This window comes from Telopea speciosissima, chromosome 5 (genome assembly GCF_018873765.1).
Source record: "Telopea speciosissima isolate NSW1024214 ecotype Mountain lineage chromosome 5, Tspe_v1, whole genome shotgun sequence".
In the NCBI taxonomy this organism is placed as follows: Eukaryota; Viridiplantae; Streptophyta; class Magnoliopsida; order Proteales; family Proteaceae; genus Telopea; species Telopea speciosissima.
This window is the reverse complement of record NC_057920.1, coordinates 67,241,975-67,268,746: the sequence shown is the minus strand read 5'-3', so window position 1 is coordinate 67,268,746 and position 26,772 is coordinate 67,241,975. Positions and strand designations below refer to the sequence as shown.

The 26,772-nt window shown below is 38.1% G+C and overlaps 1 protein-coding gene across 1 annotated transcript; it reads left to right on the top strand.

Moving 5' to 3' along the window:
* Positions 1–1,559: 1,559 nt before the first annotated feature.
* LOC122661580 (probable magnesium transporter NIPA4) lies at positions 1,560–25,525 on the top strand. The gene is made up of 9 exons (XM_043857019.1): positions 1,560–2,012; positions 5,296–5,352; positions 9,463–9,553; positions 9,637–9,797; positions 9,982–10,109; positions 10,214–10,351; positions 18,541–18,633; positions 24,285–24,390; positions 25,220–25,525. Exons 1-9 carry the CDS (start codon positions 1,847–1,849, stop codon positions 25,315–25,317), a joined length of 1,038 nt encoding a protein of 345 aa, XP_043712954.1. The 5' UTR covers positions 1,560–1,846; the 3' UTR covers positions 25,318–25,525.
* The last annotated feature ends 1,247 nt before the right edge of the window (positions 25,526–26,772 follow it).

The following is a 26,772-nucleotide window of genomic DNA, read 5'->3' as shown; positions in this document are numbered from 1 at the left end:
AAAGTTTGAATCAATTTCAAAATCAGAGGTTGCTGGAGCATGGTTGGGACGAAGTTGTAAGAGGAGGAGGAAGAAGAAGAAGAAGGGTAAAAGGGTCATCTCACAATGACCAAGGGTTAATTTGGGCATTATAAATATTTAACTATGACACGTCAGCACTTAACAAACAGATGCTAACGGTAGGGGAGGAATTAGTAATTTTTTGAAAACTACAGGGGAATCGTATGAAAGGTGGGAAAACCAAGGGGAGGAACATGTAATTAGGCCAAAGTACAGGGGAGGTATATATAATTCTCCCTTAAATTTATTGGTTTGATTTCAGATTGGAATACTGTGAAATCGGTCAAAAATTGGATCACACCGAAATTGATCAAAATTGCACGGATTATGGAAAACCGGATTGACATTGAACCTAAATCGATATAAACCGATATAAAACCAATACCAATCGGAAAATCCTAAAAAAAGTACATGTTTTTTTTTTCTCACAATTAATATATGGGAGAAAAAATGTCACCCGGTCGTGCCAAACATGCCACCAATGCGCCTTGACACAGGGGTGTACGATGATCATTTCACACGCCCCTATGTTAGGCTGAAGGGGCGACGTGTTCTCTTTCCCTTAGTATATATGATAAACTGAATCCAAACTGGATCACATCTGATATAAAACCAATAAGAGGGAGCCGAAATAAAGTGAATCCAAATCCGATTGAAACCAAAATCGAACGAAAGTGAACCTTTCCTTATTGGTTTGGTTTCGGATTCACCCAATCTCACATCGAAAAATATACTGAACTGATCGATTAACACCCTATATTTGTGAAAAATAATCTTCTCCAATTCCTTTGTGCAGTGCGGCAATGCTAGGTGGAGATGTCAATACATGGCAGCTCGGACATCCAATAGTCCGAGCCCTTTGACTTATGTTGAGCTCAGATCGTTGGATGTCCAAGCTACCACTTGTCGACATCTCCACCTAGTACGATCGCACTCCACAGCTTTAGGAATTGGAGAGGATTAAAATCCTATATTTGTCTGATGGGTCGAACCCATCTTTGAAAGCTTGCTTTGAAGAATCTCAACCATCTGATCCGGATCTTTCCCGATCTCTTCTTGCGAAAGGATTGATCACCTATTACATTTTAACCTGCTCATCATGTCAATATTATCCACATCGAACAGTGCACAACTCAATCTCATCTCTTAACGATAAGCTCGAGCTTTCCCGCATTAGTTACCCGCGAAAACAATTCTTTCCTCTCCCTGCAAAAAACAAAAATGGAAGAGAGAAAGAGAAAAGGAAGCTTCGTATATGGGAGAAGCTTACAGTACGCGATGGTGTATTCTACGCTTATCCAACCGATAGATGCACGTCTGCACCAATAGTTAACGTGCTGCGTGCAGAAGAGCTCAGCTGCGTACTGCGCATCGTGCGTATGGCAAAAACCAGGGTTCTATCTTTAAAAATTTGTGACAACGTATCACACAGTTTAAGCTGTGTTTCTCTCTCTATTTATCTCTCTGTCGATCAATCCGGCTTTCTCTATTTCTTCCGATCTGCAAATCCAAAATTCTCTCTCTTACCTGTCTGAAAGCGCCGTCAGATCTTCGACAAGATCGCTAAGGCGACTTTCAATCGCCCCCGCCGTCTTCTCTCTCTTTATAACCTATCCCTTCAAATTGGTCTTCTCGGTGGTTCTCTCTTTATTGACTGCTGTTTGAATTTAGAAAGTGAAATGGTAAGGGATGTGGTGAACTAACTGATGAATTTATCCAGTCATGGATCTAGAGAAATGGGCAGCAGCAATTTTGTGACTGAGAGAGGGTTATTAGGGTTTCAGTCATGGCGCAGGAAGCTACTCAGAGTTGGATATCTTCTTACAAGGGGATGTCCTCTGATAACATCAAGGGTTTGATATTAGCACTGTCTTCGAGCTCCTTCATTGGTGCCAGCTTCATTATAAAGAAGAAAGGTTTAAAAAAGGCCGGCGCATCGGGAGTTAGGGCAGGTGATACAGAATTTATAGTGAAAGCAGTTTATTTTAGTTCTGAAATTTGTTTTCTTGTTTGAGCTTTAGTGGTAATGGACGGAATTGGGTGAGTTGGGATTGGTGTGGGCTTTTATGCAATTGGTGGTTTGGTTGTAACTTGAGTTTGCTGGAGCCTATACTGTTACATTTAACCCTTTCCGTTTATTGATCAAGTCTAAGTAGCTTTTTCATACTTTGAACGGTGGGGTGGGGTATGTATTAAATTCTGATTGGGTTAAAAATATATAAGAGCATAATCATAATACCCAAAATGTAATTTAATTATGAATGGTATAGTTGTGGCCATTTGTCTGTCGAGGAGGGGATTTGGAATATTTGATAAGCTTAGTCAGTGCATTAAGTTTAGAAATCTCTATGCGATTGCTTGAGGGGTCGGCTGAAGGGTATGCACTCGGTTTGTGTACTATGTCCCTGAGCCAACATCATGGGTTGTTAGTCCTAATGGCATAATAGCTTGTTGGAAGCTGTTACTATGGGATCCTGAATCATGTTCCAGTGACTATTGTAAGTCATGTTAATTGTTAAGTGGACTTCTGGTGGTCCAAGTTTTAGCTCTTTTCGTTTGGATAAATTACAGAAGTATGCATTTCCAGTTGGCTGGATCTTGGTGATTTTAAGCAGTGCCAATTTTGTGCAATTCTATGACCTGTTCAGCAATGTTGGGCGTGCACATCTTGTCTAAATGACAGTACTTTCAATTGCGAGTGACAAAGTGGAGTGATTGCTTTTATGGTTATGCGTATGCTTTTTCCGTTCACTGCATATCCTAGAAATTGTTCTTATTGTGTTTCTTGGGATTAGGACCCATAGAATAATATATTTAGTCGTGTATGGTTTAGTTGTGGCTAGTTTCTTGTCTAATGGACATTTTTGAGATTTTGCAGTGCTTGTTAAAACTTTTGTTTTTGGCTGTTTGACAGATTGACTTTAGTTGGTGACTTGTTCATCAGTGGAGAAAATATTTTTGTCCGAGTCTCTTAGCTCAAGATATTAAACATCACTCAATGGGTTCTTAGTGTAGTGGAAAAATGTCTATTTCGGGGCTGTTTTTTATGAGACCCTACGTGTTTTGGTTGATCATTTCATTGTTAACCACCGGTTGGCCTGAGCCAATTTAGTAAACAACATCTGTAAAAAGAAATTTTAATATTGAACAACACCATTTGTTTTGTTGTCATAATACTGCTCTTTGGGATTAATTTTCAATTGCTCCTCTAAACAGTCAAGTTTCTAATGGACAGGCATAGCACCTGGAAGCACAGGTTATGCATTTTGAACTAACCAATTCTAGACAAATACACGAGCTTATGAATTTTGTTGTGATGTTGCATAATGCATGTTGTCTCTGCTCTCTTACTTTTTCTTCCATGAGAGGCTGAAATTTAGTGCTTAGCTTTTCAGAGATGGATAAGTTTTTGAAAATTGTTTTAAATAAGTATGCACTCTAATGGGGCATAAGGCATACCTGCATAAGCTGTGAGAAGGAAGGAACAACTGGAGTATCTATAGGAGGGGAACACCAAAAGAAAACTTATTGTAATGTGTATCTTCTTTTTGTTTATATGTGCATTTGTGTCTGTGTTTGTCCGTGTATGTTGCAAGATTTGAGGTTTTGGTCTGGCCCAACCAAAATTTTGACTGAAACTTAGTATTATTTTTGGGGGAATTTTGATGTTTGATTGTGGGGGCTAAATGGCCAAATTAGGTCATGAAACTTGTAGGACAACCTATTTTAGGCTCTTTAAACATAATGGAACCCTTAGATTGTAGAAAAACACACCCAAAATGGTAGTTCGGGTTTGGACTCTAGGAAACCCTATGCTGGACGATGCTGTATACACAAAATTTAGTAATAGAATACACATAATTCTATTAAAACAACTAAAATGTGCTTTAGAAATGAATAAACATAAAATTAGAAACCATTTCATAATTAATAAATGTTATACATGGTTCACTACAAATATATGGGAGTGATTTGGCCTAAATTCACAAAAATTGAGGTTTTCTAGGAAGTTTCCCTCTTTGGAGTCGAAACTAGCAAAACGATACCAAAACTCGAAATATGGTCGAAATTTCATCGAAACTGCAAAATTTCGATCAAAACTATGCATTTTATACAAAGGGTTTAACAGAAATAATACTGATTTCGAAACAAAAATTTTGCTGAAGCTGCAAAATTTCGGTCGAAGCTTTATCAGAAATGTATATCACAGTAGGTTTTGTTTGGAGACCTTGCGAAACCGAAACAACATTAAGATATCGTGGAACCTCGTACCATGGTATATTGGGTGGGTCAGTGAGTGAGGAGAATGTTGAAAAATTAGTAGCTTCAGAGACATATTATGCACTGTTATCCTTTCATGATTATGAAAGGCAATGGTGATTCCTATGTCAAATGATTGGACATTTATGTGCTTTTTAACATTGACTCAGTATGATCAGAGAACTCAAGTCTTGTAAGGACGAATTACAGGATAAAAAATAATCAGATCCTATATGGGGAAATATAAGTAAGGATTAAAGCTCTCTTAGGCTAGGCTGGTTAGGATTCTAGGTTCTGATTTGTTGATGGCTGGAGCAAGTATCAGTTCTGATGTTGATAGTTGGGGATCAACTTAGTGATTGATTTAGCCTATGATCCAAACAATGTACTGACTACCACTAGTTATACCCAGGTTGAATTGTTCCTACTCCCAGTTACAATTAACCTCTATTTTGGATTTGTCTTTCATTGACTTTGTTTGACTCAAGTGTGAAACATTTAAGATTCTGAAATTGCCATAGCGACGACTCAACAATGGATGAAACATATTTGGATCACCAAACAGAGGATGTAGGGCCTTGGGCTGCCAGAACATCCAGATCTCTTATCTTGAACTTCAAGGTTGTAATCTGGCTTCTTGGACCGACGGGAACCTGGTGATCCCATGAAGTCCCCTTTCATTTTCTTGGGTAGGGATGGACCAGTCCGTGGGTCATAATATCAGCACACTCAATGACACAATGCATACATTTGGTATAAAATAAGGTTAGGCTCACTTTTCATGCTGGTCTTACCATTGCATATTTGTTCATGTGTTTTGTGTATGCACTAATAGTATAAAATATATCTAGTTATGTTATATGTCTATGCCATGATTGTTACTTGCTCTTATGAACATGTCATCTTGTAACTTAAAAGATTCTTGTTAACATCTTTGAGATCATATTGGAAATTAAAACACTACTCTTTCCACAGGTGTTGGAGGCTATTCTTACTTATATGAACCACTTTGGTGGACGGGCATGATAACAAGTAAGTTCTCTTCATTCTTTCTCTTCGGTGGATTAAAAGTTACATTGTTTCTTCTATTTATAAGATATTGCTCCATTGTGACCTAGTGGTCTTGGGTTCGAGTCAGGAAACAGCCTCTCCGTGAAGTGGGGGTAAGGCATCGTACATTATGACCCTCCACTTAGAGCTCTCCAAGACGAAAATTCTCCAAGTTGAATCGTCTCAAACGGAGGTCGAATGAGGGAGATATCATCATTTGAAGTTCTGATGGTGCACGAGCACCCACATAATGTCCTTAATTTTGAGGTGCCAAACGAGAATCGCTGTAACTTCGTCATCGAACGTCAGAAATGCACGATTTCAATTGCATTTCAAAGAGGACTCGACGAACTACAATTCTCATGTGTAGTACAAAACCCAGATCAGCTCATAGGAACTCCAAAAGTGCCGACGAATCTGATGCAATTACTAAAATAACCCTACGCGGATTTTTACCACTTAAACCCCGCTGTAGTGGGAGCCTCGTGCACTGGGAACACCCTTTTTGTTCATTAGGTAAGTGATGCAATAGCCTTATCATGGTTTGGACCGTTATAAATCACTTTGGAAGCCAAGACCACAAAGAACCATTCTAAACCTGGGTTTTGGTTTAGTAGGGATATCTAGGGTACTCTATTTCTCTAATAGGTTATTTTTGTAATTCAGATTTTATTTTATTGAGTGGAAGATAGACGAGGATAGGAGCCAGTCGGAACTTGAGTTTGAGTCACTTTAAATTCTGTTCAGTTTTAGATTACGATTAGGATTGTTTTGAATCTATATTATCTGAATGCATGTAACCATCAATTCTCAGGTTGGAATGGAGGTTTCTGTGGTTTTTGGTTTTCTTTATTGATTGTGTCCTGCTGTACATGCGTGGGAGACTGGTGTCAGAACCAGCCACAACCTTCTTTTTCTCTGTTTCTTCCTCTCTCTGTTGATCCAGGTCTGTTCTATCCTCAGATATGTTCTATTCTCAGGTGAGTTCCTTCTCACAATCTTCTCCTCCATTCCTTCTTAATTATTTTCTCCATTTCTTCTTATTTCCTCTCCTGTTTAAACTGGGTGGATACCATGTTTTCCTGTCAAGTTTTAGCCTGCTTCATTTGATCATATTTTATTCATATTAATTTCATCCCAGATTTAATATTTAAGTTTCTGTTGCTAATATCTCTTGAATCCTGACAATAGTCTGATATTAATTTATCCTTGTCAATAGATCTGAAGTACTTGCTCTGGTTTCTGGTTTCCTTGCAACCAGAGTACGGTACCTTCTCTAGCCTTATTAAAATATATATTCTGGCCAGGAAATAATCAGCGGACCCGGGCGATTCTATTGCCGAAGTTACAGTCCAGTTTCATCAGCATTTACCAAGCTCAGCCATCTTTTTAGACCCCTGTTTACTGTCTCTTCTTTCCCCTTCTAATTTCTGAAATCAGTGAACTATTTACTTCGAAATACAATCTTTGGGTAGCGTTGGGTAAACCAGAATAATCCATTCTTTTTTAAGCTGCATTAAATTTCTGGAATCTCTTCTCAGTTTTAAATCAAATCCTTCAATCAGATCTTGTTCCTACATGTGGTCCCTACTTCTGTGATCTTCTAGATTCCATTCTAGACTGGGGACCCCATCAGTAAGATTGGTTATACATGCCATATGAAACTTCATCTGTTCAGTCCTTTCTGTCATAGAGAAGGAACTCTTATAGTCAATGCCAGCCAAAACTTATGGTTCCAGTATGTTTGGCATCAGAGTTGACAAAAAAAGGGCCTACCTAGTGCACGAGACTCCCGCCACTGCGAAGTCTGGGGAGGGTCATAATGTACGCAGTCTTACCCCTGTTTCCAGACTCGAACCCGTGACCTCTTGGTCACAATGGAGCAACCTTAACCGTTGCACCAAGGCCCACCTTCTTTGGCATCAGAGTTGATGGCATCTAAATCGGCTTATTTGTCACCAGCTGATAACTTTATGGCAGTTGATGATTAGTATTTAGTCTAGTAAAAGTTTGTAATTAACAATTTGTCTGGATCCTGGATAATTTCACATTATGGATGATGCATTCCTCACAACCCTAATCCTAATTAAGGATTTAGGATCAAAGAGCTGCTTAAATAAGGCCCAGATTACAGTTCAATATAGAAGCTAATAGACTGAAGGAGGATAATAGTAAGGTAATGGAATTAAGTAAATAAATATGGTAAATAATAAGAACTGAATTAGGGTTTACGGAGAAATTAAATAGCTTTCAGGCCCCAGATCAGAACAATCCCAGATTTGAACCGAGTGTTCCTTATGGGCTACTGTGTCGTGCGGTTCAATCAAGACTGATTTCTCAGTCTATATAAGGGTGACATCAGATTTGTAAATCTGATCAAAGAGCTATTATAAACAATAGACAATAACAGAAGTGATAGGGAGAAAAATGAAACAATATGATAAGACATATTTAAAGGTTAATAGAACAGAGATAATAGGACTAGGGAACTGATGGAAACTAATATTAGAAACAGGATTATTGAATAAAATGGTATCAGGAAGAAAATTTCAGAAACACTGTGAGGAAAAATAGAAAGAAGAGTAATAAGAAGACAAAGTAGATATAGAAATTTATTAAGGAGGTACAGATATTGAAAAAGGATAAAGGTCTGACCTAAAATATGTTGAAGGTGCGTAACAGAGGTGATTGATGAAGAGGAAAGGGACTGAACAGGGAAAGAAGAAGAAGAAGAATCAATAGGGAGAGAGGAGAGAGAATTTTAGGGAGGAAAATAGTGAGAAAGTGGCACATACTTCATTTTTATTTATCCAAATAATCCATGCATAGGGTTACAGCATAAGATGAGAAAAGTATAAATCTATTAGAAATAGAACTCCTCCTAAACCAAATCCTAGCCAAGACTCCTTTTAACGTACCATGGGCCTCAAAAGGACCTTATAAAATTAACTAAAGGACGTCTTAAAAGACTATTGCTAGACTGGCCCCCAACTAAAACAAAAAACAATTTACCAAGCCCCCTACACATGTGGTCCTCCATATGGGTCCAATATGGAACTGGCATCCTTCATGTTTGGTGCTGGACCTCGTGGGCATAGGCTTCCACAGTGAGTCAGTCATAGTCATCCAGCCATTGGATGGCTGCTGCATTGATGGACTTGTAGTAATTTAATTTGTCTTAATGTCAACCGTCTACTCAACACAGTCTGGCGTTTTTGAGGCCACAAGGAGGGCATCTTTGTCAAACTGACTGTTGGATGGGAAGGTTTCCCATTTGATTAGCTATGTGTAAAGTTTCAGCTTCTAGTTCTATATTCCAACCATATTAGGATTTTTATACTTGTATTTCAGATGACCAAAGCAAAATTACTCCAAAACTAAAATCTGTCGACCAATTTTATACCTTCGCATCTCCCATATCAAAGAAGGGCTGTGCTTTCAAAACTGATGGTTGATGATATAGACAGCATATTCACAAAAAATTGAGATTAACAAAGCTGCCATGTGTTATATATTTGGGCCGAATTTTAAACCTGAAAAACTTGATTCCTAAGTAAGTGGAACTCCTATGACTCAAACAGTAATCAACAAGAATAGTAGAATCTGTCTTTTTATAGCAGTAGTTTCTTAATTTTCTATAATTAGTCATTAAAGATTACTAGCTCATGATTTATTAAAAATGGTTAAGTTCATATGTACTAACAATAGCAAAAATAATTTACTTCAAACAGTAAATAAAAACATAATAATATAATTAACAAAGTTACAATCCTAACCCCATACATAAATGCAGTAATTCCATGATTTCACTGGTGAAAATAACTCAAAAGCAAACTTATGACTACTAATAACTTGGCGGCCTGGTTGACGTCGCTGAGTGAGACCTGTATAAGTTGGTTAAGGTTTCTTTGCTTCGAAGCTGTGTGGTACATTGCTGTGGTCTAGGAACTGTTTCAAGCAATACTTAGTACTTTAGTGATTGGTACTTGGTAATAGTAGTAGTAGACCATTTTGGTCTGCTTTATGAATCACATGAACTCTATTAATTTTTAGTACAACTGATTTGATTACTAATTAACTACCATTCAACAGTGATTGTTGGGGAAGTTGCTAATTTTGCAGCCTATGCATTTGCACCAGCAATCCTGGTTACTCCACTTGGCGCACTCAGCATTATTATCAGGCATGTGGCAAAGTCATGTAACAACATATAATATATATTCTGTTTCTCTAATTACGAGTGCTGACATTCAAATTATGTTGCAGTGCTGTACTTGCGCATATTATCTTACGGGAGAAGCTACATATTTTCGGTATTCTTGGTTGTGTTCTGTGTGTTGTGGGGTCAACAACTATTGTTTTACATGCTCCTCAAGAGCAAGAAATTGAATCTGTGGCACAAGTATGGGATCTTGCTACTGAGCCAGGTATTTTTCAACGTGTGGGCGATATTTTTCTCTTTTTTTTTTATTATATTTCGAAGTTGAATTACGCAAAAGTTGGAAGTTTATTCTTTGATAATTCGGTTCTCTGCTACATATTGTTTTTGGCTCTGATCAGATTTTCTTACATCTTGAGCTTAATTTTTTTTTTTTTTAACATCTTCTGCAGCTTTTCTTTTGTATATGGCTTTGGTATTAGCAGCAGTTTTTATACTTGTAGTCCATGTTATCCCACAGTATGGACAAACACATATAATGGTCTATATTGGAGTGTGTTCACTTGTAGGTTCTCTATCGGTATGTGTGCAACAGTTGTTTCCTTTAATTGTAATTTTTCCCTTTTTACTGGTTCTGCTGGGTATTGCTATTGGTCCTATTGAAAACATGGTATTTTATGACAGGTCATGAGTGTTAAAGCATTAGGAATTGCTTTGAAGTTAACATTCTCAGGAATGAATCAGCTGATGTACCCCCAAACATGGACATTCGCTGTTGTTGTAATTACATGTGTTATTACTCAAATGAACTATTTAAACAAGGTAATGAACTCTTTCGCAGTTTCTTTTTTGCATCCTTCTCCATCATTCAAACAAGTAATATACTTCACTACAGCTCCCATAGTGAAATGTTAATGCTTTCCGAACTGTGGAGCAGGACACATGTTCTATGAATATGATGCTTTTTAAGAATTGTCGAACACTTGTGCTGTTCTGGTTTGGACTAATGGAGTATTAAGTTGATCTCGTGACTATTACGCGTCTACTATTTCTTTGAAGTCAGATCTATTGGCTTATATGACTTCAAAACAATTGGCTCTTTTTTCCCCCTACGGGTAACAATTGGCTATACATTGAGCTCATGAAACATGATGAGTTGTGGAAACTACTATCTTTCCAAAATCACATTGGCTTAAATTAAGGAGTTCAAGAATCAGAATATGAGATACTCTGGCCTAAATCTACAAGGTTTTCAGTCTATGCAATGAAATGGTGTTATTGTTGCCTGAAGTATGTGGATTGCTATCCGCAGATCCTCTTGTGCATCTCCTTCTAAATGTGGAGTCCAAGTAATTTATGTGAAATAAATAACGATTTTATTGAAAAAGAAGAGGAGAACATTCTACAACAACAACAACAGCATGAAATATATAAGAAACCAAAGCCTCAGGCTCAGAGTCTCATACTCAAAATCATGAAATAGCACCCAATTACAATGGAACATCCTCCCTGAAATATATTGTTGGCCTCACAACCCCTTTCTGTGCGATATCATCTGCCACCCTACTTTCTGATCTCAGATTCCCGTGATATGAAAGAGAGAAATGAGAGGTCAACAGGTGAATCAATTTTATGTCGAGAATGATGCCATAGTTATTCTTGACTATGCTGCACCTATCAAATTACTGATTCATCCTCTATAATTGCAGTAAGGAAACTGTTACTCTTCAACATCTTTATAGCCAGCAATTCAGCTATAATGGAATCTCCCTCTCTAATTGGATCCAAAAAGTTCCCAATAACTGAATTATCTCTTCTTATATGACCACCTGTGCCCAAAGGACCCTTATTCACCATGAGCATCTGCCCACATTCAATTTTGGTCACTCCATCAGTAGCAGGTGGGAATCTCAACCATCCACCAACCTATTCACTTCACCAGAGGAAAAGATCGAGCTCTAATCTCTGAATAGCTGACGAGACGGTAAGTTTTTAATTTTCAACCCCAGCCAAAATGCCACCCTCGTCTGAATTTTCTATTAAAACATGACTAGTTGAATATCAGAATGATTTTGCTTGTTTCTAGAGGATAGAGGCCCACTTTATTTATAAATTAAAAGGGTAACACAAATAAGGTATGCTAGGTGGAGATGACTCAGCTCCACCTTAGTAGACACGAGATACATTGAACCTAGACATGACACTCATTTAACACTCCCCCTCAAGTTGGTGCATATATGTATTGTATGCCCAACTTGCATAGAAGAGGATGAAAAACCTTACAATAGAGGCCTTTTGTAAACACATCAGCTAATTCGTTTTTTGTGGTGACAAAAGGAACGCATATGGTGCCTTGTTCAAGTTTTTCCTTGATGAAGTGTTGGTCAATCTCAATGTGTTTGGTTTTGTCATACTGAACCGGATTATGGGTTATACTGATGGCTGCCTTGTTATCATAATATAGACGCATAGGCATCCAAGTATTCCAGTTTCATTTAGAAGATCCAGGACGTATTTCCTCTGGAAAATAAAGATGCCTTGGCTAGATCGAGCAAACTTCAATTCCAAGGAAATATCGGAGAGGTCCCAAATCTTTAGTCTCAAATTCTTGTTCTAATTGAGTCTTGATCTTGGAGATATCTATCTCATCACTTCCGGTCACAACGATATCATCAACATACACAATAAGAGTAGTAACTTTGCCATCTCCATGTTTAATGAACAAAGTGTGATTAGCTAGGCTTTGTTTCTAACAAAATTTCAGCATAGCCTTCAAGAAACGCCCAAACCAAGCACATGGAGATTGTTTAAGACCATAGAGGAATTTCCTCAACCGGCACACCTTCCCTTCTGTAGAAGAGGATTCAAACCCTGATGAAATGTCCATATACACCTCTTCCAAATCATCGTTTGGGAAGGCATTCTTGACATCTAGCTGTTGGAGATTCCAACCCAAATTGGCACCACATGATAGCGTAGTACAAACAAAATTCATTTTGGCACAGGAGCGAAAGTATTATGGTAGTCAATGCCATAGGTTTTTGTGAAGCCCTTGGCAACTAACCTTGCTTTGTACCGTTTAATGGTTCCATCTGCTTTATGCATTACAGTGTTGTAGTGTACACTCACTTACATCCCACTAGCTTCTTCTTGTCAACAGAAACAAGTTCCTAAGTACTATTCTTCTTAAGAGCCTGCATTTCCTTTAGCATAGCTTCCACTTGGGATCAATCATAGCATCTTTCCATCCCTGCAAAGTAGAAACAAAAGATATGGAGGAAACAAAGGTCCGATGGCATGGGTACAAGGACTCATTAGAAATAAAGTTAGAGATGGGATGTTGAATGCATGCTCTAACTCCTTTCCAAATAGAAATAGGAACATCAAGGTCAGAAGGTGGAGGAGAATTACCTTATTGAGGTGAAGGAGGTAGATCTGGCTCAGGAGGTGTTGTTGAACATGCTAAGTTGAGCACATGCTACTTTTTGTGCTTGGAATATGTGAGGTGATCCTTTATATGAGGATCCTTTGTCTGAGTATCGTCCATAAGTTTTCGACTTGAAGTCTCTCCCCTTCAATGTGTACAGTCTCAATCTCTGGCAATATACTTATATCCTCTTCCTCAAGAGATGACTGATAGTAGGGCTCAGATTCATGGAAGGGAACATACATGGTGATAAAGAGACGACGAAAGGGAGGATGATACCATTTATAACCCTTCTGAGAGCCGGAATACCCAAGTAAGGTGCACCAGAAAGCCCTGGGATCAAGTTTGGACCGGGAAGGTGTGGAGTTGTGAGCATAACAAACACACACCCAAACACCCAAGGGGGAATAGTGGAGGCCAAGGAAGGGTCTTGGAGGAGTCTCACATGGGTTTTAAAGTCCAGAACACTGGCGCTGATGTAACAATTAGCGGTAGGGGCCCCAGAAGGCTTGGAGGGCCTTTGGTGGAAGTGACATGGACTGGTGCCCTTCGTGGAAGGTATCGGAGGCCCTAGGAGCTCACAGCAAGAGGATGGAGGCCCTGGTTGCTCACGGCGAGAGGGCGGAGCGCCTCGGGCCTTGCGATGGGGGGGGGCCCTAATAGCCTGGCATCGATTAGCGGCAGCAAACGGTGGTCGGCATAATGGTGGTGTTGCAATAGGCACTGGTCAACAACGGTCAGCAATGATCATACATGGTGTGACATGCGTTGGCACATGTTCAGTCAACCATGTTTGACATTGGGAGGCCGGAACCTCGAGGGTTATCGGTTTGAACCCTTCTGGTGGCGGTGGAAGAAAAAGACAACCTTTTTAGGGTTTTGGGGCTCCGATACCAAATTGAATATCAGAATGATTTGGCTCGTCTCTAGAGGACAGAGACCCACTTTATTTATAGATTAAAAGGATAGCACATTAAGGTATGCTAGGTGGAGATGACTTAGCTCCACCTTAGCACACATGTGGTACATTTAACCTAGACATGACAATCGTTAACATGACTTCAAGTGACATTTACTTCCCATATCCTTTCTAACTCCTCTCTTTTTCTTCGAGCCCGTCTCTTGTACCATTTAACTCTTTTACGGGTGCAAATAGTGAGCTTGTTATACCTAAATTGGTCAATCCTTAGTGTGTGACTCATTGGAGCTATTCTTAAGTTCCATGTAATTCTAATTTTTCCTTGTCCTAGTCGATCCTTGTCTGTCTCTTTGCTCATGTTTGCTAATTGCTTACTGTTTACATGCTGAGGTAGGGCATAATGATTCATCCTTATTGAAAACAAAATAGCGAAAATTGTTTTAATATGGTACAAAACCATAAAGGACACTAGCAAACCTTGTAAGGGGAAAAATTGTTCCAAATGAAGATGAAATTTTCTTTGGGGGTAAGATGAGCTATGTATGAAATCTGTGCCAATGCTTGTTTTCATTTTTCAAGTTTATTGACTATGTTTCAGAGAATGTGTGTTTATTTGAGCAAGAAAATAATTCATCGTTGCTATATTGCTATAAGGTCTCAAGCTTACTATTTAATTACATATTGTACATTTGTTCATCAAACAATATGTCGGTGCTTCTTTTCCTTCTCTCTTTCTTGAGTTATAGTTTCTAGTGGTGTTCCTTTGTCCTTAATATATTTGTTGACAAAGGAATGTGACTTGGTGCTTGGTTGAATTACTTCCACATTTATATTCAATTTTCTTAAAAAGAGTAAATATATGTCACTCCCATATTTCTCTGAGAACTTGGAAATTTGACTGGATTCTTTACGTTGATCTTGACAAGGTCTCAACATTGTGGAAAGATATGCATGCTTGTGAACATGATGGATGTATGAATGATTTAGTCGAGAAGTTGCCTTAACTAAAACCCCACTAACTTGCATTTCCGTCTTCAGAATTCTGGTTGAATCAATTGCATCTGTTTTTCTTTTGTTTGCGGGTTAGTCACAGGCATTTAAGGTTTGAGAGTATGACTTAGCTTCCTCAACTAACTTGGTTTTCCTGTGATTTTGGTCTTTAGAATTCTGGTTGAATCAATTGGATCTGTTTTTCTTTTGTTTTGCGGGTTAGTCACAGGCATTTAGGGTTTTAAAGAATGACTTGACTTCCTTAACTAGAAAATCTGGGTTAGGAGTTGGGTTAGTTCTATAATGATCTATTTAAGTTATCTTGATTAGAAGATCACTACATCAGTTTCCCTGGTTGTTCTGTCAATCAAGGAACTAAATCTTGCGATGGAGGTCGAGATGAGATGGCTTGCGAGTTAAAAAACTACAATATCTTGTCGAGATCTCTGTTTGACCCAGATCTTAACCCAACTTATGTTATAAAAGTGCCAAATCTCAACATAACTCGAACTATTTTGACCGAGAGGCACTGCTGCTGCCACTGGTTTTTCACCATTTTTGAGCTGGATTTCGTCGGAGGAGCTGCTGTCGGCATCATTCAGCTACACCAAAGCAAGATTAGTGCATGATTTGTTGTTCTTTGCATCAATTTTAAAGAACTTATATGAATGTTGTGGCAAGCTATGTGCAACACTACAACACCACTATGACATGGGAAGACTATGTGGAACGAGTTGGGACTGAATACGTGTATCAATCACATTTTATGGGATGATAAAATGTGATATGTTAAATAGATTGATGTATTGTACATTTTAACATTTCTAATATTTATTTTAGTTGTTTTACATTAATTGAATGTTTTGATTGCTTTCTAGTACTAAATTATATGTAGAGTAGGGTATTTTTGTACGTCGTCGCCTACCAACCGAGGGTCCGAAGTGAAACTCCTATTTGGACTTTGTTTTTGCAAAATCTGATAGTGCCATTGTGTTTAAATGACCTAAAATAGGCTGAGTACCAAGTTTTAGACCCAAACTAGGTCTAAACCCCACCGAAACCAGGGTTTCGAGTTGAAAAAAAAAATGCACCAACTCGACCGAGATCTCAAGATATCTCGAGTCAACTCGGTTTTTCCCAAGGTTGAAACCTAGTCGAGTTCCGAGTTTAAGTTCCTTCTTGTCAATAATCATCTGGTTGGATTTTTGGGATCTATTGATCTTTTGTTTCCAGGTTATTTATAGGGACACTTGGTTGGGACAATACCTGCCATACGTCACAAGTCTTATTTAAGTAATTAATTTTATTGAAGTGCAAATCTGAACAGTTGTTGGCATGTCTAATAATTGTAGTGTCTTTGAAATATTATTATATATATATGTATATATATATATATATTGTTTGTGACTGTAATAACGTCTGAACAAAAACACATATTTCTTTAAATCTTAAAGGAAAGTTCTATAAGGTTGTTGTACGATTGACTATGATGTATGGGGCAGAATGTTGGGCAGTTAAGAAGTGTCATATTGAGAAGCTATGTGCAGTAAAGATGAGGATGTTAAGATGGAAGTGTGGAAAAACAAGAAAGGATGAAGTAAGCAATGATCGTATCAGAGCTGACTTTGGAGTTGCTCCGATCAATGACAAGTTCCGAGAGAGTTGTTTGAGGTGGTATGGTCATGTTCAACGGGGGCCTAGGGACACCCCAGTAAGGAGGAGGGATATGATCTCGATTGAAGGAGCTAAAAGAGCTAAGAGCTAGGGGCAAGCCGAAAATGACCATAGGAGAAGTTGTGAGGAAGGATATGCATAGTCTAGGTCTTGTAGCTTGTATATTGTATGACTTCAGATAGAGGACAACAAGGATCCATGTGGCAAATCCCATTTAGCTGGGAATCTCCTGACGTGCTGGCCTGTGCCTGTTTCCTCTTACTATCTTTCATCTTTCTACTTCTTTTTTTTCCATCTTTCGTTTGTCTTTTTTGTTTTTTCATTTCTCATCTCTTTCCCCATCTTTTCTTTCCCTTTTTGGTTAGAACTCTGTTTTGTTTGGATCCGTGTAGCTGACCCCATTAAGTTGGGATAAGGCTGAGTTTATTGTTGTTGTAACGTCTGAACAATTTAATGTTTAATCTGATACGTTGTAGACCTTCACCTGCTTACGTGCTGCCTAAACTCCGCAGCCAGCAACCTAGCTAAATTATATGCAGCTTGTGATGCATTCTGAGTCTGAAGGAGGGGGCTTGCTGTTAATTGTAGGGCATCCAATCACTTCGTTGGTGGGTTTCTTTTCCTGGTTCTTCTTGGGTCTGGGTGCCTTCCCTTTTCAATCAAGAAAAGTTCTCTAATTCCTAAGTGATTCTCTAATAGGAACAAAGTTGAGAACTAAGAAAACAGAAGGGGCAAAAACAAGAATCCCCTCAACCCCCACCCCCATAGAAAAATGGAAAAGAAACACCCATAGGCACAACGTTGGGGGGTGGTGGTGAGGAGAGGATGCTCAACACAATTAGATTCCCTATGTTCTCTCCATCTGCATTTGGATGGAGCTTCATTGTCCTGTGAGGCTGTGACCCAATTAAGTGCATGAGGGCATGTAGTAAATGAATATGACTATTTGCTGGAGGAGAACTCCGGTAGCAGAGGCCATGTTGGAGGGAGGGAGTACTGAGGTCAATTTGAAGTTCAGGGAATTCCATTCCTTTGGTATTTTATAGGAGGCTGTTTCTATGTGGCTTGGTTCAATTTGTTATTTTTCTTTCTTATTTATTGTCTCTGTTGTAAAGGGTGTTGGAATGAAAGGTTTTCTATTTTGAGGCTTTGTATATTAGTTCTTTGATTAATAAAATACTTTTTTTTTGCTTATCAAAAATAATTCCTGGTAGCAGAAGTATATAGACTGCTTTTTCTCGTTTGATGCTACAACATGGGAATTAAAATATTTTTTTAGTCCGTCTTTAACATGACGGTGGATTTTACTCTTTTAATTCTGCTTTGTCTCTTATTTCTCTATGTTGTTCTTTGATAATTCCTGTGGTAACTCCTCAATGGTTAACAATTATAAAAACCTTTTTCAATATTTTTTCCCCTTGCATATCATACTATTTCATATTGGTAAACTTCTAGTATATCCAACCAGTAAGAGGAGAGCTACATATTTGTAATATGTATGTATGAAACCTCTTATGCTCCTCATTTTAAGGTTCCCAATCCATCTCTCTACAATTTAGAAGCATCACCTTCTTTTTTTGTGGTGGTTTGGGAGGGGGGGGTGGTTGTGGTTTGCTTGCTGGGTTTGAATGATACCAGGAAATTGGAGCACTATATATGAGGAATATACCTTTCAACTTGGACACTTAAGCATAGCTATGTTTCTACTTTGAGGTTCGGTAACTAGTTACCTCTCTATCAAAGACACTAAATCCACAGACCTAGCTCCAGCAGTTAGGAATGTACGAGCAAGGAATTGTTAAAATTCTGGTTGTTGATGCTTCTTTCCTTTGACATCTTTGATCTTGACATCCTGATCACATATTCTATTCAAAATGCCACCTTTATGATACCACACACACACTTCACACCCACACTCTTGGTGTTAATTTCTAATTTTATTCAGTGATTTTTTGAGTGTTTGTAATTAAAAAAAAATTCCATTTTGCATATTTATTGCAGGCACTTGATACTTTCAATACTGCTATTGTATCTCCTATCTACTATGTGATGTTTACATCATTAACCATTTTGGCCAGTGTGATCATGTTTAAGGTAACAGTTTCTGCCAATTAAAGTATATCATTATTTGTCAATTGTCATATTTGCATGACCTGCCATATTGACTACGTGGGTATAAATTGTGCTTATCCAAACATGTAGTATCTGCTTTTTGTGCAAGAAACATGAAATAATATGGAACTTGGTTACCACTTTTGAGAATCCATAGCAGTCAATCTGATATTGGTTGATTCTAAGCGTGAGGGGCATTTCTTTCTCTCTGTTTGATGGTTTTGCTTGAACTAGAGATCCAGTTACCTTGCAGAGCTATTTCCCTTTATTAATCTGTTGTGACTACTGTGGTGCGGTTCAATTTATTTGGTACAAGTTGTGCGTGGCATTGTGGCAATTAGTGGCCAGGAATAGCCTAATTTATTTACTGACAGAAACAGTTGACCTTTAAAAGAAGATTAGGTAGACTTGTTTCCCAATTCACAATTGTTATTTACCCTTGCGTTTAAATCTTGATTCCGCAGGAATTGAGATTCTGATAATTTGTCTTCCTTTTCTTCAAATAGTGTGTTGAAATAACTGATTTGTTGGAGGCGTAGTTGTTAAGGCGGTGGAGGGGTGTCTAAGCGCTTAGGCGGCAAGGTGCCCGCCTAGGCGACCAAGGCGCCCAATTGTTAATTTTTTTATTTCCCCTCTTTTCTAACATTATTCAGTATGCTACAATATGTACTTTATATCTTCAAAAATCAACATTAAGCCACATCAAGTCATCAAAATTCAATATTAAGCCACATCAAGTCGTCAAAAATAATTCACCCAAAAAAAAAAGTCGTCAAAAATCAACATGGAACTAGAAGACGTTAGAACTGAAAAAGCAGGCTATTGGAAGTTTAAAACAATCAAAACATATACTTGGTTTATACTGTTCTTGGAATTGGTTATTGTCCAGGTATATCTAGTCTCACATTTGGTTTATATTGTTCTTAAAAAACATGATCTTATCAATAAGTAATTAAATTATTCACGATTTAGAGAAATATTCTTGTTCTCTAAGAAATTTGACTGATCAATTGATTTTGTTATTACATGAGACTTTTTGTATTAGATAGAGCACAAAACTAGCTTTCCAACAAATCCAAGATTGCCTAAATCTGATTTATATTGAAGGAGTTATGTTCCGATACCTTATTTGGTGTGTGCGAATGTTGTCAAAATCGCTCTGAATGAAAGTACTTTTTTAGATATCAAAACAAATGAATATATTACCGCATTTTTTATTTTAGCAATGTTTTACCATATTAAGATTTATGGAATTTTTTAGATTTGAGAAAAAACCCCACATTAGAAAGTTGAAGATTTCACCTACCGCCAAAAAATCCAATTTACGTTATTGAACTAGGGGGGGTTTGATTTTTAATCCTTTTGGAATTTGGTTGTGTAACTATTTTTATTGGATTCAAATAGGGGGTATTTGCATATTTATGAATAATATCTTAAGTAAATGAAATCTTAAATGATATTGGGCGTAAATATTTGCAGAACTTGGTTCAATACCGGTTAAACCAATGCACAAGGCACCCTACACTAAGGCGACAGTCACCTAGACCCCTAGAAAGAAATCTGTTGGACACCTAGGCGACGCCTTGGCAACTATGGATTGAAGACAAGGAGAAAAACTTGAAAAGTGACTCACCTACCCAGTTTAAGGAGTTCAAAAAGCTTAGATATCTGGTATCAATTGTAAATACGGAGGTTGGCATAGAAGACGACGTAGCCTAGAGGATTAAAATAGGGTGGATGAAGTGGAGAAGATGTGCGTTTGGAGTTTTGTGTGATCGGTGTATCCCTTTAAAGCTTGAAGGAAAATTTTATTGGACTGTCATTAGACTAGCTATGATGTATGGTGCAAAATGTTGGGCTGTGAAGAAGTGTCATATTAATAAACTTGGCATTGGAGAGATGAGGATGTTGAGATGGATGTGTGGGAAAATTAGGAAGGATAAAGTAAGGAATGACCATATTAGAACTGAGTTGGGAGTAGCTCCAGTACATGATAAACTTAGAGAGAGTCATTTGAGATGGCATGGCCATGTTCAACGGAGACCTTCGGATGACCCAGTTTGAAGGAGTGACCTGATTAAGATTGAGGGAACCAAAAGAGCTAGAGGCAGGCCTAATATAACCATACGAGAGGTGGTCAAGAAAGACATGCTTAGCTTAGGCCTTGCTCTAATGTAGTTCTACATTGGGAGAGGACCAACTAGGAGCCAATCAACCAGGATCTGTTATGAACATGGAAGTTTGGGTAGGTAAAAAATGGGGTTTTTGGCGAAATTAGGTTAGGGTTTAATGTATGGGTTATGTCAAGTTGAGGTAGGGGAGTCAATCAGTAAAGGTCCTGAGATGTTTTGATGGATGGAAAGGTGCAGAAGTATGGATCGATTATAGGGGATAGGCGGCAAGGGAGATCGAGTTCTCCTTATGGGCAGCGGGTGTTGTGGTTGAAGTTTGATGAAGTTCTGATGGTTGGTTAGGTCTGTGGGGAATTTAGGGTATGGGAAAACTGAAAATAACAGAGGGGAAAACTAGGGTTGGGGTTGTTCAAGATTAGAAAGATGGAGATGGGGATGTCTCAAACTTACTGTAGTAGCAGAGTACTCTTGGCAGCAACTTGTTTGAGTATGAAACTTGAATAAAAATTGGATCTTTAACTAGAACTTCAAAGAAATCTTCAAGTTAACTTAAAGGAGAGCTTCAAAAGAACCACATGGGCTTCACACCGCAAGGTGTCGATTGGATCAAATACCAATCCCACCAACGAACCACCCGGACTTCCCACCGCTAGATGTCAATCGGATCAAACACCGATCCCACTAGCCTTGATCAAACGCAAGACAAAAATCTTCAATGGGGAAGAAGAGCAACAAAAAACTTTTCATTAATATCAAAATTCGTGTCCAATACTTACCCCCCTTATAACCTTATATAAAAGACTCAATAATAGACTCCTACACTAAAAAGGAAAGGCCTAACCCAATCCTTAACTAATAAGGTAACCTAAACGGTTCTTATCAGTAACTCATCTTCATACCAAAAAAAAAAAAGGTAACCTAAACTGACTAGGAAAGTGAAATAACGAAGGAAATAAACTCAAAACATGGCTGGACTTGTAGAGTCCTAATCCAGCCCAACTTAAATAACAATTAAATAGTCACATGGCCACTTAAATTTTCACATGACTACTTAACCAAGTCACATAATCACTTAAGTGATCACATTACCACTAACCAAATAAATAAAAAATCTACTAACTAATCCCGTATGTAACCTTATTATCTATAGTTTGGACCCATAAAAGTGACATATTAGATTGAAAACCCATGGGATCAAAGGCCTAACGTGTATATAATCCAACCCTAGACCTATTCCTAATAAAACAAGCCTATTTCGATGATGAATCTACATCATGCTCCTTGTATGATTTTAAATAGAGCTGATTGGAGAGCGAAGATCCACGTGACTGACCCCATTTAGTTGGGTTATGATGTTGGGACGATGTCATTGTAATATGCGCTTTTCTCGAGGTCAAGAGAGGAATGTTTGAGCAGTTAAGACCCGGTTCATACTAAGTTGGGTCGATGTGAGTTTGTGTCATTGTTGTGTTCTCCTTCTGTTATTTCTATACTTTTTATTTTCTGTTTCTTTGGGGATCCATGTAGCTGACCCCATTTAGTTGGGATAAGGCTAAGTAGCTCTTGTTGTAATTTAGTTTTGTCTTTGTGTATTTGGCAATCTTCCCAGCTTTGGGATGTTGTTTTATTGTATGGATGGGTCTTTTCCAGCACATGGATGTTTTGGTGAGAGTATATTATTTTTCTGTGGAACAAGATGATGACATGTATTAAGAGGGTTACCAAAGATGTGCTAGGGGAAGCGAAGAGTAGTTGTCTGGCCCCTAGGGAGACTTGGTGGTGGAACGATGAGGACCAAACAGTCATTAAGACCAAGAAAGATTGTTTTAAGACATGGCAAAGAACTAAAGAAATAGAAGATGAGAAGAAATATTATGATGCCAGAAACGAAGCTAGGAAGATTGTGGGTATGGCTAGGGAGAAGAAATATGAGATCTTTACAGCAACCTAAATGCTAAAGAAGGGGGAAAAAAGCTATATATAAGATAGTTAAGATGAGAGAAAGGAAGAGTAGAGATTTTGATCAGGTGACGTGCATCAACAATGATGATGGAAGAGAGTTGGTTAAGGGATGAGGACATTGTGAAGAGATGGGATGAGTATATTTGTGACCTACTAAATGAAGATAGGTTAAGTAGAAATTACCCGGACGATTACTTTATTTAACAAGACACCACACATCATAAGATATGTAAGAAAGGTTAGTGTGGCGGAAGTTAAAGAAGCCTTAAGAAAGATGAAAGCAAGCAAGGCTCCAGGACCAAATGAGATCCCAATAGAAGTGTGGAAAACGCTTGGAGGTTGTGGGTTTTAGTGGTTAACCAATTTGTTTAACAGGATTATGAACACAAGGAAGAGCCATTGGCTCACATATGGTTTATGATGAATTAAAGTTGAAGTTTTCTTCATGAGTGCTGTGCAATTCAGTCATGGTGAGAGGCCTTGGACAGTGAGACTCTAATCCTGTTGGTTGGAAGCCATAGTTATCTCTCTTTCTTCTCTTCCTCTGTTTTCTCTCCTTCAAGTAAGTGTTGCTTCATGTGTTTCTATTCAAGCTTGCTGTTACTTATTTGATCCGAGTTTGGGTAGGTTTATCATCCTTCATTATTGCTGATTACGTACTGTTCTTGCTGAGAACCAAATCACAGCAAGAACCATCTCAGTTTGTACTGACGGATACCCTGTTTTTACCCCTTTTCAGCAAAATCCGAGTTTCCCATTAAGGAGAATCTGACCTTCAGATTAGGGAGGTCTTTTGGGGCATTCAAGTACTGCCCTACAGTGACCCTCGACCTGAATATTAAGATGATCAGAACCTCTGATCTGTAAAGATAATAAACCTCCCAATTTTGTCCTATCTTACATTTCAAACTTGAGTTTTTCTTTCAATCTAGCCATTAGATTGAAATCAGGTTTTGGGATAATAATAACCAGCCAATAGGGGAACTTGACTCGGATCTTAGCCTGATCTGATTCTTGGATTGTGGTTAATTAGAAATCTCCTAAGTTCTGAATCTGTGTTTCAGATTTCACTACTCTTCAAATTTCTTTTAATCTGACCAGTGGATCATTATTATCGAAGAGCACCTATTCTGTTTATTTGCGAGTGATTGCTAAAATCTCACCTTCATCTGAGTGTTGACTTTTTAATTTTAGTTTGCTTGGGATCTTGTAAGGGAGGTGTTTAGTCTGAACCTACGGTTCATCCTACGTACCCCCAATCAATAGGTCCTCATTTGTGAACCCAATATGAGTATGTGAGCAATATCCCTTATAACAATATCTCTGTTAATTGGTGGAGAAATATTTTGAGTGGCCAACTCCAGAAAGTATAATTCGGATGGTATTTTCCAAATTTTTTTGTCCATCCTGGCTTCATGGTTTCATAAATCTAGTCCCCTGATTCAATGAATTTAAAATTTTCATGACCTAGTGCTGAAATTTAGCCGTCAATCTAAATTTAAATGTTTGCAATTTTAACGTGTCCTTTTACCTATTCAGGACTGGGATCGACAAAATCCAACACAGATTGTCACAGAAATGTGTGGGTTTGTTACTATTCTGTCTGGGACATTCCTTCTTCACAAAACCAAGGACATGGCAGATGGTATATATTTCCCTTGCTTTACTTATTTATTGTATGGAGGAATAATAGCTCTACTCGTCTCTAAATTGGGTACAGGTTATATGCCTTCTACCTTGTGACTTGTTCTGTTTGCCACTTAATACGGGATAATACTGTATACATAAAAGGTGAAAAAAATTTAGAAAAGGTGCAAAGAAAAAAGGGGGAAAAAAGTAGCACCAGAACAAACCTTGTCTTCATCATCCTTTGACATTCAATTCTCTGACCGGTGAACTGCATCATTTTCTCTCCTTTCCTCCCTTTATTGGTCTCCATCTCTTATTTACTTTGAAGACTTTCTATTCACATTGAGAAAGAACAAATGAATGCACCCTGTCATAAGAAAATCCATTGTTGCTGTGACCAACGACACAACATGAAACTGATGCCCTGGAAAAAGCAATGAGATCTCTGTCACGCTCGATCTTCTCATCTTCAGTCTATTTTGTCTTATTATCCAGATATAACTTCTCAAGTAGACTTTACAAGCCATGAGCCATCCATATTGTGATGGACAACGGGGCATTAGTTGCTTGTGGTTGTGGTTGGTTTGAAGAGAAGTCTGTTCTGCTCAATCTATTTCCCCAAAGATAAAATCTAATTATTTTATTAATCCTTTTATCTCATATATATTTGTTCAACCCGTAAGCACTTTATAGACGATACACATGTCCCAGAGTGAAAGGTTTGTAAGCTCTATCCACTTTAGAAGCAGGTAGGGCTAGACACTTTATCGACAATGCATTCTTATGTTATTCAATCACTTATTTTTGTACTGTTGAAACAATACAATTGATGCATGCCCTTACAGGTCCATTGACCTCCCGCCTCTCCAAGCACTCAGAAATGGATGGGTTAGATCCTGAAGGCATCCCCCTTAGGTGCCCGGAAGCCTTGCGGTCACCGTAATACTTCGTTATTTGTTTTGCTATCTTTCATACTTTTTGGAGGGAGCTGATTGTCACCAACCTGTACTTCAAATGTTTGATCGATACTTTCGTATCTTTTTTGATACAATTAAAAGGCCAGGAGGGTCCTATGAATCAGAATGAAACAATAGCCTTTGGCAAAGGATTGTACCCTCCAAATCTTCCCTCCGAGGCTTGTGAGGCATTTCTGCAAATATAATTTGGAGTCTGTGGGTGATAAATAGTGTATTTTAGATAGAAACTTTCAAGAATCCATGACATTTCCACAGAAAAAAAAGAAAAGAAAATAAGAAATGTTGTTAGAGAATTCATTTAGGATATGATCCTCGGGAATTATTGTTGATGAGGTGCTGGCTGTGCAATTGATTTTAGATTCTAAGTTGTGTTAAAATTATGACTGCTCAGTCTTTGTTGTGGCTGGCCATGGTGAACTAATGTCACTTGATGTTATTCTCTTTGTTCAGTTAATAATGGCAGTTCACAGAAGCAGAAAATAACTCTTTCCGACAGATAGTTAACAGGGACTGACTTTCTCCATGCCTAGTAAGCTTCTTGTTGCTTATATTTTACTACTAGTTTCAGGAACATGTTAACAAAGGTGCTAAATTTGGTGAGGCCTAAACGGGTCGGGGGTTGAATACAGATCAACCTATATCCCTTAGAATTACCTGGTGAACCTCTTCACTAAACCTGACTGATAAATAACTGATCCAAGCGGTTAAATCCATCCTGCAATAACCAGATGCTAGTGTAAACTAAATTGCTTTATAGGTGGCTGTTTATAACTGCCAAAAAGTCCCTAAATTATTTTATAAGAATAGAAAGGAAATTCAACTTCAAAATATTTCAAATTTCTTACTGACCGGAAACCTTGGTACTGGGACTGGATGCAGTTTAAAGAGACTCTTTAGTGTTACGAGGTGCAAGGGTCTGGATCTCGAGAAGAGATAAAATATGATAACTTAGTAGTTTTATGGAATCGTGGCTTGTTGGGAGACGGCCGATTTCTTTTTTTCGTTTTTCACACACTAAGTAACAAAGAAAATTGATAATCAAAACAAAAGTAAGAATTTATTGAAACTCTGTATATCTTTTTTTGGACCATTTATTCAATTGTAAAAACCATATAAAAGAAAAACAAATTCAAGTAAACCATTATCATTTTGCTGATACCAATGCAGATTGGCTGTATCAAGCTGGATCAGACCGTAAACCCCCTGAAATATCGAAATATGATTTTTAGATCAGTTTACCCTCCTTTTATCTGTTTTGTTCTATCGATACGGAATCAATTAGGTATCAAGATCGATTTGTTCTGATACTTATCCATATAGACCGATACGTACCTCAAACCAAGGATTGCGGATCATGTCCTTCTACAAAGTGAATTTCATGTGAGTGGCCCTGGAAGGCCTTAGACGGTTTGTACAAGGAC